The sequence below is a fragment of the Mustela lutreola genome, chromosome 3 (genome assembly GCF_030435805.1).
Source record: "Mustela lutreola isolate mMusLut2 chromosome 3, mMusLut2.pri, whole genome shotgun sequence".
In the NCBI taxonomy this organism is placed as follows: Eukaryota; Metazoa; Chordata; class Mammalia; order Carnivora; family Mustelidae; genus Mustela; species Mustela lutreola.
Genome location: NC_081292.1, coordinates 138,321,293 through 138,343,207, shown reverse-complemented (window position 1 = coordinate 138,343,207; position 21,915 = coordinate 138,321,293). Strand labels below are relative to the sequence as shown.

Below are 21,915 nucleotides of genomic sequence, written 5' to 3'. Positions count from 1 at the left end.
GTTACATTTATGGATAAAAGGTAGGTAAACAAATAGTAAAGCTCATATATGGTTCATAAAATAAAATGCCTAAGCAGAATGAGTAGAGTTCTCCTTGGGAACGTTGTGGGTATGCAGCTGGCATTATGATCTACCAGATAAGGTATGCAGCTGGCATTATGAATCTACCAGATAAGGTTTCAGAACTTTTCATCGTGATAGAGGTAGGAAAGTAGTTGGGTGGGGTCACGGGAATGGTGTAAATTTTTCCTTACCAGAGAGGCTACAACACAGAAACAACTCCAGCATTAACCTATCCTCAGTAGGTAGGAATTAAGAATAAGTTTTTAGGGGACACCTGGGTGGCACAGTGGGTTAAGCCTCTGCCTTTGGCTCAGGTCATGATCTCAGGGTCCTGGCCCCATGTCGGGTTCTCTGGTCATCAGGGAGCCTGCTACCCCCACCCCCCCCCACCCCCCAATGCCTGCCTCTCTGGCTACTTGTGATCTGTCAAATAAATAAAATCTTTTTTTTAAAAAAAGTTAGTTTTTAGGGTACCTCTGCTTTTAGTCACTGTCTAGACATAAATGAGAGCAGAGTTATGAAAAAGAGTAACAGTGTATCTTGTTCATATGTACATATTATTAACAAATGGAACAAAAGATAACTATGTAAAGTTGTTTTTTTAGCAATTGTTTATTGTCTTTATACTATAGCACCATAATTTTGTTAAGGGCACAAGATTTCCCACTGAATCTTGTCCATTAAGAAAACAAGAACTTTTATCACCTAAGGAATTTTGGTTACAGAAAGTGTTAAATCTATATTGAAAAACCCTGCCAAAACATCTTAAACTCTATGCAACATGTGTGCATTTTAAATTAATATGAGGGTAACTTGTGAGAATAAAACACACAATCCCTAAAACTTAATACTAAAAGCCTAGAAATCCTCTATGTTAACTACTTTGTTCTGGGCTTGATCATGCCAAGATAGTGCTGGAAATTGTAATCCCTGTACAGGGGACACTCTAAATACAGCCAAGCACAACTGATAAAAAAAGGAGAGGGAACATGGGCACTACAAGTTCCAATAAGCACAGAGTACCAATTCAGTTTTAAATTTATCATATATCTTTCTAGGTTAAAGTTAAAAGAAGTAAAAAAGTAAAAATAATAATTTTTCATGTATCTTTCTAGTTCAAAGTTAAAATAAGCTTAATCTAATATGATTTTCAAATGTACAAAGTTTAACATGTGACAAATATAAAGATGATGATAGCTAAATATAGATACAACTATAAAATACAGATATAGAAAACTATTATGATAAAGACATTATCAGACATAACTATATATTCCATCCTATAATCTCATAAATCAAAGCTTTTAACTGTCTGGATTCATATGTGACTGTATTCTTTCCACTATGCATTCTTTCTTCTTCCAGGGGTTGTTCAATAACAGCAGGTATGTTCCTGCCATAAAGTTCACAGTGTTGTAGAAACTGGACACATTCTTGAATAACACTGTCACGAAGCATGATCGTATGTTTTGACATGTTTTCTAACAAGGAGAGGAAGCATCTTTTAGCATAATACCAGGTATCAGTTCCCAGTTTCTTATGATAAGGTTCCAGGCTTTTGATAACCCGAGAAATACCAAAGTCGTAATTTCCTTTGGCACAGTAGAGCGTCCCTATCACCAAATTCACAATGCAGAGGTGGTAGATTTTCTTATCTGGGTCATCATAGGACAGCTGCTCTTCCTCCTTCTCGATCTTCCTCATCAACTCCTCGGCTTCTTCATTCTGACTTGTCATAATGTATGAAACACACAGGTTAGCCAGCACAATAGCACTGACATTCAGGATGTTGTCATAGTGCTTCTTGACGATGGGTTCATAGAAACCGATAGCTTCTTTGTATTTGTTTTCCTGCATGAACAGGACATGAGCCACGTTCAGCTTCCACACATCATGGTCATTACAGAATTCCACAGACTTGCGGAAGATCTTTTCCACCATTGCATAATTCTCAAGGTTCCAGTAGATCTTTGCCTGGGCCATCAACACGGGAATGTACTTCTCCAGAGTGTCATCGTACTCATTCACTGCCTTTTTGACAGCTTCATCATCTCTATTGTGTCTTGCTTCCTGTACTTGTATGGTGAGTCTCCGGAGCTGTTCAGTCAGCATCCCTGCCAGCCCGTCCAGCTTAATGAAAGCCTCTTCTGGGGCTGTCTGGCAAGTGATCATGGCGTCCAGGAAGTCATAGAGATAGGGTGTGAGCAGCCTGTAGGTCAAATGGGCATTCTCCGCCAGGACATCAGCTGCCAGGTCAAAATACTCGTACTTACAGTAGAGCAGCAGCAGGTTGCCAAAGGTCTCCGGGGGGAAGGGGTTCTGCTGGAGCAAAAACTGCAGCTTTTCAAACCCCTCGGTAGGCCTGGCATCCATGTTCATGAGCGCCTGGTTGTGCAGGGTCACGGGGTCTAACTCTTCTTCTGCCCTAGGTGGCATGTCCGTGAGGGCTTCCTGGGCCGCCTCGTAGTTTCGCAATTGGTACTCGATGGCGGCCTTGAGGTTGAAGGCTTCCACCAGGGCAGTCTGGTGAAGGACTAACGTGTTGCCAACACTTCGCACGTCGATGCCCTCCGTGGTCATGCCCACGCCTAGCTCCGGGTGCTGGCGGATGCCACGCTCAATGATGTCGGCGATGTACTTGAGCGCCGGGGCGTAGTGCCGGCTGCTGTAATAGGCCAAAGCCAGGTTGTAGGAGAGGTCAGGCCGGTAGCCCGAAGCCTGAAGGGCCGCGAGGAACTTGGCGCACGCGGCTTCGTACTGTCCCTCCTTGTAGAGCAAACAACCCAGGTTGACCTGGCCGTCCAGTTCGTTCTCGCCCCCACTGTCGTCACCCCCTTCCCCACTCAGCAGCTGCTCCACCAGGCTCTTGGCCCCGGGCAGGTCGCCCTCGCTGTACTTGATGGCGGCCTGCAGGCGGAGGACCCGGCCGTGGTAGGCGGGGTTGTCCAGCAGGAGGAAGGCCACCCGCGTGGCCTCTGGGTAGAGGCAGGCCTTGTACAGGGCCTGGGCCTGGTACAGGCGGTACTGCTCCAGCTCGGGGTGCAGCTGGCCCAGCTGCTCATAGCACTCGGCGGCCAGCGCGAACTCCTGCAGGCGGTAGTAGCAGTAGCCCAGCAGCGACAGGCCGGCGCGGCTCCTCGGGCACCGCTGGAGCTCGCCGCCCAGCAGCTGCACGGCCTCGGCGTAGCGGGAGTCGCGGATGAGGCGGTACACGACCGCGGTGAACTCCCCATCGGGGATGTGCGCGCCGCTGAGCCCGGCCATAACCGCCGCCGCGGTGTTGCGTGCTGGTTACCACGGCAACGAGCCCGCCGGAAGCGGAAGATACGACGAAGAGTTAGGGTTTTTTTCTTTTTGTGATTTTTTTTTTTTTTTTTTGTCTATTCCCAATGATGTTACATTGCAGGGGAAGACCAGACTAGGGTTAGAAAGGAGTCACGAATTTGAGTATTTCATGTCTGGGCTCTCACCAAGCCTCCAGACTGTGAGCGGCGTTACCAAAGAAGAAACTGCTCTGGGTAGTTCAGAGACCGAGACTCCACTTCCCGTCATGCTCTGGTTCAATCGCGCCGCTGCCGAGGTCGTGACCGCGTTGCATGCTGGGAGGCGTAGTCTCCGCCAGGTGGACGCGCAGTCTTCAGGCGGTGAGGTTTTTCTGACTTTTTTCGTTAGCGTTTACACTTGGCGCTATCCTCTGCCTTGAACCTTCACATTTCACTACCATAGAAAGACGGTGGAGAAAATCTATGACCTGGTCTTTTCCAAGGTGGGATGACAATAAAAGCACGACCAAGTTTCTCTGCACTAACTCTTCTAACTCTCCAAACCTACTTAATTTGTGTGTGTGTGTGTGTGTGTGTGTGTGTGTGTGTGAGAGAGAGAGAGAGAGAGAGAGAGAGGCTGATTCATGTACTTGTCAGGCTTTAATGTTTTTGGATATCATTGATAAAGATTGGATTTCATTTCAGTTAAAATAAAAAGAAAAGAAAATTTCCCACACTTAAGGTTTTTTTTTTTTTTTTTTTTTACCTCGGATTCCTAGTTTGAAGATCTCTGGAAATTTGTTCCAGTACAAAAAAATCCTGGAGTTTATTTTGTTCTTTTGTCATGTATTTGGAATAGATGCTCTCTAGATTCCATGTTACTACCTCTGGGCTATATCTGTGTAAATACTTTTGAATTTAATATTGTCCCTCATGGGACAGTGGAACACTAGGAACATAATTATCTTATATAATTATAATAGATCACTAATAAAAAAACATACCCATAGTTTATACTGATGTGGAGACTAAAATTTGTGAAAGATGAATATAATTTTTCAATCAGAAATTAGAGACAAAGGTAGACAAAACAGCAAAAGACACAACTGGCTTACCCCAGTGAGGTAGCAGCAGTTCTTAAGATAATAAAATTAGCTATAATTTATGGAGTGCCTGGGTGGCTCAGTCAGTTGAGTGTCTGGCTCTTAATTTTGGCTCAGATCATGATCTCAGGGTTGTGGGCTCGAGCCACATGTTGGGCTCCACACTGGTTGTGGAGCCTGTTTAAGATTCTCCTCTCCCGCTGTGTGTGTATGTCCCTCTCTAAAGGGGAAAAAAAAATAGCTGTAAGATATGAATATCATATGCAGTGCCTCTGGGGTAATGGGGTTTTCTTTCATAGTCTGACACAGTCTTTCAGATTTCCATTGGCTTCACTACAATCCAAGCTAAACATAGTCCAGGTAAAACCATGTCTTTGCTATGTAATTAAAGACTTCAGTGCAAATCCCTTACCCGCCTCAGTAGCATTAGCCTGTAAGTTCTATAAATTCGTTTTGGAACCAATATCAGCTGTGTGGCAGGGCACTGTATTAAACTGTTCATATAGATTATCTCTAAGCTTAATAATCACCTTGTATTCTGCTTATTAGAGAGAGAGAGAGAAAAAAAAAAAAAGAACAGCTGAGCCATGATATCCAAAAGCTTAGTTATTAGGAAAGTGAGACTATTGAATTAATTCAATGTATGTATTACCTAAGAGCTCAGTTTTGAGGGAATACTAGTGTCTTGGTTTTTTGCTTGTTATTTTCCCCATTAAAACAACCACCTTGGTTTGGGCAGTAAAATTGGAGCTTTCTGGCCTGAGTTGCAGCTGTTAGCAGATGTAAGGAAGTGATTGTTGGGTGGCAGTGTTGTTCCTAGTCACCTGTTACAACTAAAAAGAGATTTCAGTTAGGCATCTGGATTCTATACTGTCAAGCAACTGATTCATGTACTTGAGCATTCTTTTCCCTTGCTGAGAAATTTGCCAAACTTGTGTTCTTCTAGATGGATCTAGACAAAGAGCCTTTCACTGCATGAATACTGGCAAAAGGAGAAACTGCACCCATTTCAGAGGAATTGAGGGGGTCTCTGGGCTACTCAAGATTCCCTGAAAAAGCAGCTGAGAAGACCTCTATATAACCCTACTCAAAAGCTGCTTTCGACCCAGTCTCTGGCTGCAGCCTTTTCTGGTCTTCAACCAAAGGAGGTACATGGTTTGAGGGATGCTAGCTAGTGTGGCTGAATAATCAGGAAATAGGGTGTCTTCTCCTTTATGGCTGCCTGACTGACACTTAACTCTTGAAAAAAAAATTATCCAAAAGGCTCAATATTTTGAAATCTTAATGTATTTTAAGTTCTTAAGTATGAAGCTATTACCTTTGGTAATTTGCTATTAAATCAAGGTAAAATGACAGAACATAGAAATGGGAAATTGCCTTTTATATCTTTTCATGTGTTTCAGAGTTGTATCATGAGAACATTCACCTTCAAATGGCTTCTTGGAAATGTATGAAAAATGGGCCATCTTTTCTCCCCCAAATTTTTCTGATCTCTTTAGGCATCAGTTGGGGTCCCCTCTTTGTGTTGCTACCTGTCTGTGGATGAGGCAGCTGATGGGGGCAGGAGGGAGGCTGCTCTGTGTCTTTCTCCTTGTTTCCTGTGCTACTGTTCCTGAGGCCTGGCTTGCAAAAAGCAGGACATTCGGTTTAGACAGATGGAGGGAAGGGTCATTTTCAAAATGAAATGAGTGCACAAATCACACTGTGAAATTGGCACGACCATCACTGCTGCTGTGATAGACTGACTTTTATTTAGTCTCTGATAGGCAGTTGGGGAATACACTAGTTTGGGGGGGCAGTAGTGAAAGAAGGCCCTTTAATTAATGACAGAAATTCTGGAAAGCAATAAATGGGGTGGAATATTATAAAATGTCATAAAGGATCATTTTGTTTCCAGCAAAATCTTGGAAAGCTGGAACATGTATCAGAAAGTAAGGGTATCGTAGCATTCCTAGCAATAAGAGAGCATTTGGCAGTTGCAATAAAATGATTCATTGCCTTATTGAAAGAAACTAGGCTCTGAGAAAATAAAGTTGGACTCAGGGTGGATTTTGCTGCATAGCAGAGGCATGTTGACCATATAGAAGAATTTCATTTAGGCAAAATGTATAGGAGCTAAAAGCACGATATTTGGCTCTTCCATGTGCTCATGTTTGTCCCTGCCAAAACATGAGATGATTAAATCCCATTGATATTCTATTTGGCATTCTCTTATAAAGCTAATTGGAAATGACTGTTTCTTATTTAACTTGTAAAAATAACCACTTCTTTTTAGTAAACATTGTTATTTTATGAGTATTTCAACCTCAGCTATGATTAAACATTCTGCAAAACCATTTGCCAAGTTATTATTTCTGTTTCCCATCCAGTCCGGGCCATTTTCTGCAGGATGGCCAGATTGATTCCTCTGGAGTCCAGCTTGATATTTTGTCCCTGTGTGTCTGTTGATGATGATAGAACTGACCCGCTTTCCACCACCTCTCACCTCTCACCCATAAACGGGGAAAAAAAGAATAAATTAGTACCAAAGTTGTAATGCAGTTCATCGACCTTTAGGAGCATCTGTTCAATCTTTTAAGACTCTTGGAAAAGATTGTGTGCTGAAGCCACACTTGGGAACATTTAGGCTCAGATGGTGAGAAAGTTAACCTCACTGAGACTTAATCTTTTTCCTCTGGTAGTTCCGTTCTATTAATATTTTATATCATAATATGTTTCCTTCTTCATATATCTTGCTTTTGATCAAATAATTTCTGTTTTGAGGTTTATGATGTTATCATCCAAACTAATTTATTAGGGAGATCACAAAACATGGTTTAGAAAAAGGAATTAGCAGAGTAGCCATAAAGGTGGTACTACCCTTGAAAAATTTATTCCCTAGTGTTGGAGTGCGCTGTGGAATGCATTGATGGGACTGGTACCCAAATCACTTCATTTGAGCATTTTTTCACATTTCTAAGAGGCAAGAAATGATTTGTAGTATCACTTCTTTCTCCCAAGATTGCTACCCTTCATAGTCAGATATGGCCTATGCTTGTTCTCATTTCTGTAGTTTAGACATGGAAATAATAAATTGGGTGGGAAAGGTCTGTGAAGTCCATGGTAGAAGATGCTATTCTTTTTTTTTTTTAATATTTTATTTATTTATTTGAGAGAGAGAGAGAGAGCACACACACAGAAGGAGAGGGAGAAACAGATTCTTCCCAGAGCAGTGGGACTCTATCCCAGAACCCTGAGATCATGACCTCACCCAAAGGCAAACACTTAACTGACTGAACAACCTAGGCGCCCCAGAAGATGCTATTCTTTTTTTTTTTTTTAAGATTTTATTTATTTATTTGACAGAGATCACAAGTAGGCAGAGAGGCAGACTCCCTGCTGAGCTGAGAGCCCATGACCCTGGGATCATGACCTGAGCTGAAGGCAGAGGCTTAACCCACTGAGCCACTCAGGCGCCCCCAGAAGATGCTATTTTTATTAAAGAAAGTTGTCATCAGCTTTTGAGTGCATTTTCTGGCTTACAAGAGTAGAGAGCCATCCATGATGGCTTTGACAACCAGCCATCTAATTGTCTCAAAAGTATTGTAGTATTTTTTAGGCTTTCTCTGTAGAGAGTTATAGAACACACTCCCAGGGCCTGTGCTGGTGGACCATGGAGCCCAACTCAGAAACCAAGCCTCTCCAAGCCTCCTGGTGCTGTACTCCCCGAATCCAGTGAATAAAGTTCTCACAATCTGCCTTTGAAATATATCAGCTCTGTATACTTCTTTCCGAATTCTGCTACTGCTCCTCTGCTTTCTGCCACCATCTCTCTCCCGGATCTTCGATAAGTCTCCTAAATGGCTTCCCTTCATCTCTTCCTGGGATCTTTACAAAGACTCAGGGCACTTTTCCTCCCTTCTTTGTTTAGGGTTTTACTCTGCAGAACCTTCTTGTGCAAAACAAGACTCCCAGTGGCTTTGCTTCCTTAGTGAGAGTTTCCTTCTCAAGTGTGTAAGATGTGGTCATTCATTCTAATGATTCTTGCTGCCTGCATGTATGGGAATGTCTTTAGACTGAAAGTTCAAATGGTTTTGAAAGGGATGGTTGCTACTTAATGGTAGTAGAATTTGAGGATGATACAGAAACTTCAACTGATTTAGTCACTTTCTCCTATTGAATAATTTAATAACATTATTTTGTTTTATAAGCACATCAAGTGTTTGTTTTTTGTTTGTTTGTTTGTTTGTTTGTTTTTTAACCTCTGGCTTTCTATGCATAGAGGGGTCCTTTCCCTTTTCTGTGTCTTTTAATCTTTAGAAATGGTTTTATATTCTCTGGCCTCTGCAAATGGAACCCTGCAGACCTTGCTTTCTATCTGTAAAGGACCTTTAAAAACAACAACAACAAAAACAACAACAAAGAAATAAACAAAAACTTGATGAAGACATGAAAAGTTCCCCAGGTAGCAGTAACATTTTGAAAGAGACAGGCTAGTTCAGCATAAAACCTTATGAAGTCAAATCCCTGTCTTGTCATTGCCAACAATGTAGCCATGGAAAAGATTCTTAACCTTGCTGATTAACAGTTCCCTTATTAGTAATACAGGGATGAAAATAATTTCTTTGTTCAAGGTTATTCAAAGCATCTGGCCCATAGTAGGTACTTAATATATTTTAACTATTTTTTATTACATAAATGGAGCTGTTGAGATTCCTTGGGAATTAGCATATTTTAGGCTTGAATAACTATAGGTCAAAACTAAGTTAACCATTTGGGTCCAGGAATAGATGTTCTCCTGATGTTTCAGATGCTGTATTCCTGAGTGCCTGATAAACTCCAGAAGGTGGAGGGGCAATGATCTGGTGTAAATTAGTGTTTTGACTAAAACTGCTTCTCCAGGAAATTAAAGCACAAAATTAAATAGTATATTTTGTTCATTCAATAAATTATTGTGGAGAATCCAGAGCCTTCAAGAAACTCATTGACCAGGGGAGATACTTTAAGTACATTGAAAATCCACAACCCAGGCAATATGTGTGGTACCTAATGAGTTGGCACAACATGACATAGAGCTTCAGAGTTTATAGTAAAAACAAACCAGCAATTTGGCTATGGTGGTGGTGTATAGCTCTATCATAGATACCTTGCCCTTTCCCCCTACCTTTTTACAAGATTTTATTTATTTGACAGAAAGAGAGACAGCCAGAGAGGGAACACAAGTAGGGGGAGAGCGAGAAGGAGAAGCAGGCTTCCCACTGATCGGGTAGCCCGATGTAGGGCTCAATCCCAGGACACTGGGATCATGACCTGAGCCAAAGGTGGACGCTTAACAACTGAGCCACCCAGGCGCCCCTACTCTACTCTTTTATAACAAATATTTTCCAAGGCCGCCTTTGTTGTTTTGAAATGAATTTTGTATATGATATATAACATCCTATACACATAATTTCTCTTCCTTTTTTCCTTCCCTTTTTTCTTCTTTTTAAAAAAGTCATAGGAGGTACATGAACTGATCAGTCATAATCCTTAATCACTGACATAATCTGCATTATTGGTCCATTCATGGTCCTCTTCTAGTCTTCTGTTTATTTGTTTAACTATTTTTAATGTAAAAACCACCAGTGATGGCACCATCCAACATAAAAAGTAGAACCTTTACCATAACCAACATCTGACTCTGGAGATGTTTCCCAAACCATGCTCTTATCTTTTTCATCCTGATTAACCAAAATCCTGAATCTCATGTTCGGTGTTGTCTTTCTTCCATTTTTTTTAAAACTTAAACATTTTTAATTATATATTTGAGAGACAGAGAAGAGCATGAGTTGCGGGAGGAGCAGATGGAAACGGAAAGGGACAAACAGACTCCCCACGGAGTGAGGAGCCTGATGCAGGGCTTGATCTCAGAACCCTGAGATCATGACCTAAGCTGAAGTCAGTGCTTAACTGACTGAGCCACCCAGACACTCCATATTGGTTCCATTTTTATACAGTTTCATTGAATCTATATGAGTTTCTTGAACATATTTTTATTTCAGTTGTTTTAACTTTATCAAAAGTATTCACATGTATCTCCTCTTGTAATGTTGTAATTCTGAGATTCATCCATATTTTTGCACATGTCTCTGCAGTACACTGGTTTTGACTACTCTGTTATATACCATTCAGTGAACATTCCAGGTTTACTTACTTACTGTCCTATTGATGGGCATTCAGATTGTGTCTCAATATTTGCTGTTTTGAAAAGTGATGCTGTGACATATTTGTATGTATTTGTACATACTCCTTGGTGTACAGGTCCAAGGCTTCTTTTGTATATATGCCTATAAGTGGGATTATTGTGTCATTAGAGTATTTGGATGTTTAATATCGTACATAACCCAAACTGTTTTCCACAATAGTTGGTCTAATTTACATCCCCACAGTAGCATATATGAGATTCTAGAAATCCACATTCTCTCTAATACTTCATCTTATCAAAATTCATATTTATTGGCCATATATATAGTTTCTCTTTTGAGAAAAGCCCAATCTTATATTTGTTCATTTTTCTACTAGCTTCTTAGTGTTTTTCTTATGATTTTTAGGAGCTCTTTGTATACTCTTTTCCTAATCTTTATCAGTAATGTGAATTGCAGGCTTCTTCTTCCAGTTAGTAACTTTTCACTTCCTTTAAGGTAAAGTACTTAAGTTTAATGTAGTTAAATTTATTAATCTTTTCTCTTATACTCAATGCTTTTTATATCTTGTTTTGAAAATTTCTTCATTTCACGGCTACATTGTACTCACATATATTTTTAAAAGTTTGTTTCTTCATTTAAATTTTTAATGCATTGGGAGTTGATTATTGTGTGTATTGTGAGGTAGAGATTCAATCTAATTTTCTTCCAAATGGATAAGCTTCTTTTCTTAGTTCCATTTGTTGAACAATCTCTCAGTGTACCTCAATTTGACATGGCTTTTCTGAAATATACAAGGTTTCATATGTATATAGACCTGTTTTAGAGCTCTCTATTCTATTCCATTGTCAGCTTATTAAGTTTGGGACCCACACAACATTGTCTTAATTTCTATAGCTCCATTATAAATCCAAATATGGTTGGGCAATACCCCACCTCTGTACTTTCCTTTTTCAGAAGTGAACTGTCAGGGCACCAGGGTGGTTCAGTTGGTTAAGCATCTTTCTAAGGCTCAGGTCATAATCTCAGGGTCCTGGGTTCGAGTCTCCATTGGGGTCCATGCTCTCAGGGGAGTCTGCTTCTCCTTCTCCCTCTGCCCTGCCCCTACTCATGCACATATGTGCTCTCTCTCAAATAGAGAAATAAAATCCAAATAAATAAATAAATAAATTGAAGCATTTTGGCTGCTCTTGGCCCTTTACTTTTCCTTATATACCTAATTTTTAAATTAATACATAAAATAATGCCCTTACTATAATATGAAGAAGAAATAAAGGGAAAATGTTTCTATAGAATAGTATGTCATTTAATACATATAAGTTCTAGGCAATACCAGAACAACAATCTTCTGAGATGTTCTTCTGACAATACCAGAAGAACATCCCCACAAATATTCAAAATGCCCCCTGAGAGTGGTGCAGCCCCTACTGAAAGCTGACAGGCTAGAGAAGTGGAGTGATGCCATCCAGGAGCCTTAGAGGATGGGTGGGATGTAAGCTTGCAGATAGGAGACAGAGAAAGAGGTCGTGTTTCACGGCAAAGGTAAAAAAGCACATTTTTTTATAAAAAGGGATGTTTATAAAAAGTTCATCCTGATGAAGTTGGGAGTAAGTTGGAAAGATTTTTTTGGAATGTTTTTTGTTTCTTTGGGAGTGGCTGACACAGACCAAAGTTAGTTAATACCCATATCACACCCCCTTAGCTGGTATGGTCCAACACGCAGCTGACCCATCTGCTTTCCTTTGGGCAAATCATCTAGAGACGAAATTAAGTTCTGAGAACATAAACCAATAAACCAAAGCAATAAATCCAGCTTTAATAAAAATGAAACATGTTCCCCACATTTCACTTTAAGCTATAACTTTAAGTACATTTACCTTGTATTTTATTAAGCACCTTCATAATAACCTTTTTTTTTTTTTTTAAAATTGAGAAGTATTTCCTATTCTTTCACTCTCCCTCTGTGGATGGCTTAGATCTTTTTTAAAACAAGATTTGGACATTTTAAGAGCATGATTATTGCTGCCTGATAAAACAAGGTAGTTGGAGAATGGGGAAAGGACCCCCAGCTTGTTTATTTGATGACTAAGCTGGCCTCCTTGAGAACTGCAGTCTTCCTTAGGTAGGGGTCCCCAGGCTACATTTCGTTCTGTTTATCCTATAGGGAGGGAGTCAAAAGGGAGCCTGTTCACTTGCCTTTTTAGTATTAATTTCTGTATAAGTTTAAGGGTCTAACTAGCAATTCCCTTTAAAGACAGAATAGCTAGTTTTTTTCTAGACAATCAGCTAGTCAATGGCATTAGGATCTTCTTAAAGGTGTTGATGTTGCAAAGGTATATTCAAATTGTGTGTTTCATAGTGAAGGGCTTTCTTTGAGCCCGATTCTAAATAGAATAATAGAATAGAATAATAATAGTATAATTTAACCCAGACATTAACTGTACCAAATCACTTCTGTGACATTTAAAAGGGCTTTTTAAAAAAAGATTTTATTTATTTATTTGATAGAGATCACAAGTAGACAGAGATCACAAGTAGGCAGAGAGGCAGGCAGGAGGAAGCAGTCTCGCCGCTGAGCAGAGAGCCTAATGTGGGGCTCCCTCCCAGGACCCTGAGATCATGACCTGAGCTGAAGGCAGAGGCTTACCCCACTGAGCCACCGGGGTGCTCCTAAAAAGTTTTTTTACTGCTAACATATTTCAGTATCCCCCTACTCCAGGATTGCCAGCTTTTGCAAATAAAACGGCAGGCAAGACATGTAGTATAAGGAGAAGTATATTTGGGACATATACTGAAAAGTCACCTGTTTATCTCCAAATCTAACTGGGCATTTCTGTATTTTATCTGGCTACCCCATCCCCAATGTGTCATACTCAGATTTTTCACTTCCACTGAACTCGGACTTCTCTTAAATATTACTTTTCCTGGCATAGCCTTTATTTCTTACAACTATACAAATATGGGAGATGCTCATTTTCTTTACACTTTCCCATATACCACGCCCACAAGGCACTAAGTAGGAGTAACATTGGGGAGGGGGATGTATGTGAGAATAATTAGGTTAAAGAAAAGCAGTAAAACCCTATCTCTTATCCCAGGTACAGTATGTAGCTGTGTATAAAGAAAGAACTTCAGTTTATTTGGGTGCCTGTATATGTGACATATTTTGATATATTGAACTAATTAAAATTATCTTCAGTAATTCATACTGATCTTCATCATTTTTAAATCTATAGCTTGTTTCATTGAATGAATTTAATTCAGCTCTTTTTGAAGATTTTATTTATTTATTTGAGAGAGAGAGAGCAGGGGAAGGGGCAGAGGGAGAAAATCTCCAGCAGACTCTGTGCTGAGCACAGAGTCTGTCACAGGGTTCAATCTCATGACCCTGAGATCAAGATCTCAGCCGAAATCCAGAGTCGACTGCTTAACTGACTAGGCCACCCAGGTGCCCCTAAGTCAGCTCCTTTTAATAAAAATCTGGTGTCCATGGCAGAATAAACAACTTTGTACTGAAAAGATTAGCTATCCCTATTATAAAAAGTCATATACTGCACTAGGGATTTCTCACTTTCTCTTCTCTAGAGTTACAGACTCCGTGCTCTCTTCCTAGGCCATCCCTTCTCATCATCTTTTCTCATCTCTCCCAATGTCTCCCCTTTTTCAGGCCCCCTATTCTTCCAGCACTGCTCCTAGAAACTCAAAAATTCTTCTCACTTTGTAAGCCTTCTTGTCTCATTCAGCCTATCTCCTATGGACCATCTTGCTACAGCCAAAGTGTTATCCACATGTTTGGTAGGTATCATGTTTGGTAGGGAAAGTTATCCACGTGTTTGTTACACAAATACGAGTCTCCACCCGATGAATTCTGCTACTAGCCCCTGAAGCAATATTCCACTCTCTGTTCTGTTTCTAAAGGGGAGAGAAGAGAGGGTCAAAAATGACAGTTGGACTAGGAGGATAAAGAAAGGAAGGACCCTCAGTGGTCCTTTGGATTAAATTAGAAACCAGAAACTGATAGAGCTGCCCAAGAGGGACTTCACTGGGCCTGGATGAGACTCCTAAGCCAGGTGATAATTCTAGGGTCTGAGGGAGCAGGACAGGAGGAGGGCTTAATTGACCTTCCTCGGCTTTCTTCTTCTGGTACCTGGAGCTTGGGAAATCTTGCTGGTACCTAGAGATAGATAACAGCATTCCTCTGATGGGCAGTATCCTCTTCAGGCTAGGTTATAGGCAGCTAAAGCAGGCACCACTACTGAAGAAGGATAATGGGGCACTGCTGTTAACAGGGTGGAGCTCAAACTTCTATGAGGCTGCTTTTCGGATCACCCAGTAATAGCCAGGGGAATCTATGACAAGTAACAAAAGAGAGGCCAAGGGAGAAATCACACCTGGTTATTGGATATCTGTGGAGGAGATATTAATTAACTAGACCTTGAAATATTTCTCAAGAAGGCAGCCTCACTTTGAGAAGTAAAATCTGTTATGTAAAGAGAAGTATATCCATATATGGTTTTTTTTAGTATTGTTGTTACTAGCTAATGGGATGTAAAGACAATGACTTCTTACCAAGGAAATTATTGCATTCCTTCTAATAGATTATGCTAGATTTCTTTCCCTCTTTTTTTTTTTTTTTGAAGATTTATTTATTTTGAGAGAGAGACAGCAGGGGAAGAGGTAAAGGAAGAGGGAGGGAGATAATCTCCAGCAGACTCACCATTTAGTGTGGAGCCCAACGCGGTGCTCATTGCAGGGCTCAACATGGGGCTTGATCTCAGGACCCTGAGATCATGACCTGAGCCAAAATCAAGAGTCTAATACTTAACTGACTGAGTTACCCAGGCGCCCCTCGTTCCCTCTGTTTCTAACAGGTATGTAGGTGGCATGCAAATGAGAACACTCGGGAGAATATGATGGACTAGCCCATGAAGACAGTGGCCATGAGCCCTGTTAGGTCATTTTGTGTTCGCGGAATCGACTATACAAAATTTGATGGCCCACAGAGAATGTTCTTTTAAAAACTCACTTCCCAAAGAAAAAAACACAAGCAAGCAAAACCCCCACCAGTATAGAAAAAGAAAAATGGCAACCAAGGCATGTCTCTGAGGGTCGTAGAAGCATAGAATCTGTCTCCTGTCTCCTGAGAGCCACATTCATTACAGCTCCTCCGGGTGACTCTCTAACCCTATTGCTTAGAACCCTAGTGAGGTGTGTGGAGGAAAAGCTGCCAGCTCTGGGCGGCCACACGAGAAGCAAATCCATTTGGTGGATGGACATTTTTAAAACCTGCCACATATGTTAGCTGTTTTTATGGCAATTAAATTGTTGGGGGATCTGTGAGGTGAATGTGTAATAAAACCTTTCGCAATAAACCATGTGGAAAATCATCTAATCCAACCTCTGGAGGTCAAAAGCCACAGTAACATGTTGCTTTATTCCATGAAGAAGAATTAGGACTCTATAGACAGCTTGCTTTTCCCTTTCTTCTTTATAGATCAGTGCTCTAGATTTGGGGTGGAAAGTACACTGTGTGAAATGGCAGTGGCGGGTTGCTGGAGGAGGGTGGGAAAGCCTCCCTCGCCAAGTTGAACCTAGGAAGTGCTTTGCCAATAACTTTCAAAGCAGCATCATTTCTACTACCCTTTTCCAACCTCAGGAAGTGATATTCTTCCCAAGAGATATATGGGGGCGGGGGGAGTTAGGCAGGGAATAGGACAAGGACGTAAGGCATGGAAGTCAGAACAAGATTTCATAGTGAGAGGACCTGGAGTTTGGGAAGTGTAAAGGAGGCTGTGGTCATATTTATTGAGTCATTTACATGGGAATACATGGGTTTCAGAACACTGGGGAACCCTTTCATTTTCTCCTGAGGCAATGCAATGGTCTAAACAAAAATAAAACTTGCAAGAGCTCTAGGACACTTTCTTACTGATGTGCACTTTGAGGATTTAAGCCCAAGTCGTTTAGCTAAGTAAGAATCTAGAAAGTCATTATAGTTAAAAGAAAGTCTTGGGGCTAAGGAACATTTGAAGTTACACAGTAACTCCTCAAAAATGACTAGTTAAGTTTGTTTATTCCCATTCGAAGTTCATTTTGAAAACTTCGGTCATTCACATTTATTATTTTTATTTCCTAAAATAGGCTTCTAATGAAGTTAGCATGCCTTTCAGCCCGCTCTTATATTTTCTGCCCAGGTGTTTTAAAATTTGAGATTTAGAGCACATCTGAATAGCATGAAATGCATGGTGAGAAATAGTTAGAAAGGAAGAAGAATTCTGAACATTAAGAAGGTAATGTTAAGGGACATCTGGGTGGCTCAGTGGGTTAAAGCCTCTGTCTTTGGCTCAGGTCATGATCTTAGGGTCCTGGGATTGAATCCCGCATCAGGCTCTCTGCTCACCAGGGAGCCTGCTTCCTCCTCTCTCTCTATCTCTCTGCCTGCCTCTCTGGCTACTTGTGATCTCTGCCAAATAAGTAAAATCTTAAAAAAAAAAAAAAAAGAATCAGAATACCATTGGGATGCCTGCGTGGCTCAGTTGGTTGGACTTCTGGCTCTTGATTGCAGCTCAAGTCATGGTCTCATCAGGTCACAGTCTCAGGATCATGAGATTGAGCCCCACATCAGGCTCTGCACTCAGTGCAGTCTGCTTGTCCCTCTCCCTCTGCTCATCCCCCTACTCATATACATGTTCTGTCTCTCTCAAATGAATGAATGAATAAAATCTTAAAAAACAAACAAAAAAAGAATCAGAATACCATCATGTGTCAAATTCTCATCTGAAATAACTGAGATACAGTCTCACCCTTGTTCTTGCTATGTGATGGTCTGAAGTTGGCCTGAGTAATGGCACAGGTGGTCAGGCCATGCTCAACTGACTTCAGGTCCAACCTGAGGCTAATTATGGATGAATAAAGGTATATGGATGGTGCTTTGCCTGCTTATAAGTACCTTCAAAATGTAGATCATTTCACTGAAGGATGATTTAGGATATGCAGATAAAACAACGGATCAATAGATTAGTGTACGAGAAATAAATTTCTTTGTCTTAAAGGTCATTGTTCTTGAAACAACTAGCATGATCCTGACTCATGCAATCAGGCAATAGGCATTTAAATGCTTACTATATGCATGATATTATGTTGAGTGGTAGGGATCCATCAATGACTAGTATTTCCTGCCCTCAAGGAGTTCAGCCTGGCAGGAGAAGACTTATAGATATATCAGCAGTTGCGATACAGTGTGACAAATACTGTGGTAACACAGTATGCCAAAAGAGAATATAGCCTTGGGCATTTCAGGAAATATGCCCAGCAGAGGTAGCATTTAGGTTAAGTCTTGAAGCAAATCCTATTTGATGGTGGGATGGTGTTATGAACTGAATGCTTTGTATTCCCACAAAATTCATAAGTTGAAGCTCTAATTCCCAATGTGATGGTATTTGGAGATGGGGTCTTTGGGAGGTAGAGTTGGCTGAGGTCATGAAGGTGGGGCTCTCCTGGTGGGATTAGTTTCCTTGTAAGAAGAAGAGAAAGAGATTTTTCTCCACCTCATGAGAACACAGTGAGAAGGCAACCATCTGCAAGCCATGAAAAGAGCCCTTATCAGAACTTGACCATGCTGGCACCCTGTTCTTGGACTTCTAGGCTCCAGAGCTGTGAGATATAAATGTCTGTTGTTTAAGGTGCCTATTCTATGGTATTTTGCTATGACAGCCCTTGCTGACCTTAACAGATGGGCATTTCTTCCCAAGGAACTAGTTTTTGCAAAGGCCCAGAGATAAGGGACAGCATGACTTACTTGTTCAAGAATTTGGTAGCTGCCAAGGAAGATGGAGAGATAGGCTAAGGTTGCATCTGCAGGGAGAAATCTCCCATTACACTGAGGCCTTTGAATAAGGTTCCCAGAAGCCTGGCTTCTGTCAGACACATGCTTTGCAGAGGCCCTCAAGGATGGTGAGATGAGCAGAGACCTGGGGGTGTGGTCTAAAGGGTAGGCAGGCAGAGAGAAGTAAGGGATTGGCCTAGAAATGATACCAGTGGTATCTGTAGCATCTGCACTGAAGAAAATATCCAAATGCTTGCAGGTCAGTTCGATTTGACACAGTTTAGCAGCAAAGAGAAAAGATAAGCATCTCCGAAAAATATAGTTCACTTATCAGTAATGTAATTATGTCATTAAACAGACATGGGGTTCAACTCTCAAATTCATGGAATGGAATACTGTGTGGCCCTTAAGGTTGCCAGGGAAAGCAAGTGCTTCAGGGACCCAGCAAGACTAAGTCTAACACTAATGAATTCCGCACTCCAGAGAGAAAAGTCGTTATTTGCATCATGATTTCTGACTTGGCAAATAACCAGAGGGAATAAATCAGAAATCTCCCAACCCATTTTCCAATGAGGATCATCTGGTGGACTTTTTCCCTTGTCTTTATTCTAGGCTTTTCCTCACCCTCAAATCTTCACAAAAGAAGGAAGAAAAACAACAGAGCCTCCCTTCTCTCAAACCTTGTCTAATCCTTTCATAATTCAAGATCACAGAGCTGCTGTAAAAACTCAGCCTCTCTGCTGTGCTTCTTCCCTGTGAGCTTGGCAGAGCAAGCAATTCCATTTACCAGCACTCCAGTGAGCGTGTGGTGATAAATAAAGCTGCCACCCTCTGCTTGCCCACCGTGTTTAAAATGACACATTGGACAAGTGGGTCTCTATTGCCTCCATTTTTTTCATGAAAAGGCTAAAACTGATCTGCAAATGCAGTAAATCTTAATTTCTAATATAAACTCCAAACACAGAAGAAATATCATAGGCCAGTTTAGACTGCAGTGAATTTGATGATCAGCTAGTGAGGATTTGAATACTAAAGAGATAAAGCAATCTGAAAACTAGCTCCAGTAGCCTCCTGGGTGTGTGGGGTTTCTCCTTTTCTCTCCTTAAAGCGAGCTTGCCATCTCCCCATGCAACATTATTGGAAACTAAAAACACAGATTCAGGGAGAGCAGAGTCAACATGAAAAAAAAAGCTGTTTCTAACTGCAGAATCCTGGGCTCCTGAGTGGCTCAGTGGGTTAAGCCTCTGCCTTCTGCTCAGGTCATGATCTTTTGGGCTCTCTGCTCAGCGGGGAGCCTGCTTCCTGCCCCCCCCCTGCCTACTTGTGACCTCTCTCTGTCAAATAAATAAAATATTTTTTTAATTTAAAAAATAGAATGAATGCAGAATCCCAGAATTTCAAAATGGCCTCTTTTTGTGGTTATGCATGCTAATAATTACCTTTTTTTTTGAACAGTTTCTGTATGATGCATCCATACCAAGTGATTTCATGCATATCTCACTGAACTTCTGAGTCTGTGAATTTTCTTTTCTAATATTCCAATCTGGAATCAAGGGCATTCTTTTTTCTTTATTACCGTTAGCAGGAGAATTGACTTTGAATTACACATTGAGTATGAAGGCCTGGAAGGTTGATCTCTATCATGAATGAGTCAGCTTAAAACCATCTTGTTGATCTATAGGAATAGACCCCTTTCTCTGGCAGTCAGAGCCCTCCTTGGTCTTGTCTAAACCTACTTGGAAGTCTTGTTTCCAGCCCCTCTGTTTCATCATCTCCCTCTGTGCTCTAATCTCATTATGCAGTGCTCTCTTCCCCCATGCACACCCCGTGCTTTCCCAGCTGTCTGCCTCTGCTCTAGGTTAGTCATCTACTTGGATTACCTTTCCCCTGCTCCTCACCTCCTAATCTCTACCTGACCACCAAGTCCAGCTCAGATTTCACATGTGCCATGAAGCCTGGCCTAATTTTTCCTCCCCAAGCTGAAAGTCACCTTTTCTCTTTTGACCATCCAATCCTCTTTATTTAAAGTTCAGAAACTCTCTTTGCAAGGGTGTTCATAGCAGCGTGGTCATAATAGCAAAAAATGGGAAAGAACATACATGACCATCAAGGGAGTACCAGGCTTTTTTTGTTTGTTTGTTTGTTTTTTTAAAGATTTTATTTATTTATTTGAGAGCAGGCACAAGGTGAGGGAAGGGCAGAGGGAGAGGGAGAACAGACTCCCTGCTGAGCAGGGAGCCTGATGTCGGCTGCATCCCAGGACCCCGAGATCATGAACTGAGCCGAAGGCAGGAACTTAACCAACTGAACCACCCAGGTGCCCCTAGAGTGTTGAATAAATTGTGTTCTTGTTCATTGTGGAGAACAATATAACTATTAACCATCATGATGCAGATTATATTTATTTACTGATTTAGAAGGATACCCACTCGAGATTAAAAGTTCAAAAGAAAGTATCTTTATTTTTATTTATTTAATTTTATTTTTTCAATGTTCCAAGATTCATTGTTTATGCACCACACCCAGTGCTCCATGCAATACGTGCCCTCCTTAATGCCCACCACCAGCCTCACCCAACCCCTCACCCCTTTCTACTCCAAAAGCCTCAGTTTGTTTCTCAGAGTCCACAGTCTCTCGTGGTTCGTCTCCCCCTCCGATCTCCCGCAACTCACTTCTCTCCATCTCCCAATGTCCTCCATGCCATTCTTTATGCTCCACAAGTAAGTGAAACCATATGATAATTGACTCTCTCTGTTTGACTTATTTCACTCAGCATAATCTCCTCCAGTCCCGTCCATGTTGATATAAAAGTTGGGTATTCATCCTTTCTGATGGAGGCACAATACTCCATTGTATATATGGACCATATCTTCTTTATCCATTCGTCTGTTGAAGGGCATCTTGGCTCTTTCCACAGTTTGGCAATTGTGGCCGTTGCTACTATGAACACAGGGGTACATATGGCCCTTCTTTTCACTACATTTGTATCTTTGGGGTAAATACCCAGTAGTGCAATTGCAGGGTCAGAGGGTAGATCTATTTTTAATTTCTTAAGGAATCTCCACACTGTTTTCCAGGTGGCTGCATCAACTTGCATTCCTACCAACAGTGCAAGATGGTTCCTCTTTCTCCACATCATCTCCAACACTTGTTGTTTACTGTCTAAAAACAAGTATCTTTAGGGGCACCTGGGTAACTCAGTGGGTTAAGCCTTTGCCTTTGGCTCAGGTCATGGTCTCAGGGTCCTGGGATCAAGCCCCATATCAGGCTCTCTGCTGAGCAGGGATCCTGCTTCCCTCTTTCTCCCTGCCTGCCACTCTGCCTACTTGTGATCTCTGTCAAATAAATAAATAAAATAAAAAATAAGAACAAGTATCTTTAAATACAAAAATAATTTAAATTTTACCTGCTTTAGTCTTCAGTGGCTGAAAGGTTAGGCCTTGGAAGTGTCCCAAAATTGTTTCTGAAAGTCCCCAAAGGTCAGGGAGGGAGGTTTACAT

General features: G+C 41.2%; 1 protein-coding gene across 1 annotated transcript; it reads right to left on the bottom strand.

Annotated features, from left to right (window-relative positions):
* Nucleotides 1–656: 656 nt before the first annotated feature.
* On the bottom strand, nucleotides 657–3,548 carry LOC131827047 (intraflagellar transport protein 70B). The gene has a single exon (XM_059166945.1). It carries the CDS (start codon nucleotides 3,325–3,327, stop codon nucleotides 1,330–1,332), a length of 1,998 nt encoding a protein of 665 aa, XP_059022928.1. The 5' UTR covers nucleotides 3,328–3,548; the 3' UTR covers nucleotides 657–1,329.
* Nucleotides 3,549–21,915: the final 18,367 nt, after the last annotated feature.

What these genes read in the sequence shown, in the direction of transcription:
- LOC131827047 (XM_059166945.1), bottom strand. Translation starts at nt 3,327, where the DNA reads ATGGCCGGGCTCAGCGGCGCGCACATCCCCGATGGGGAGTTCACCGCG.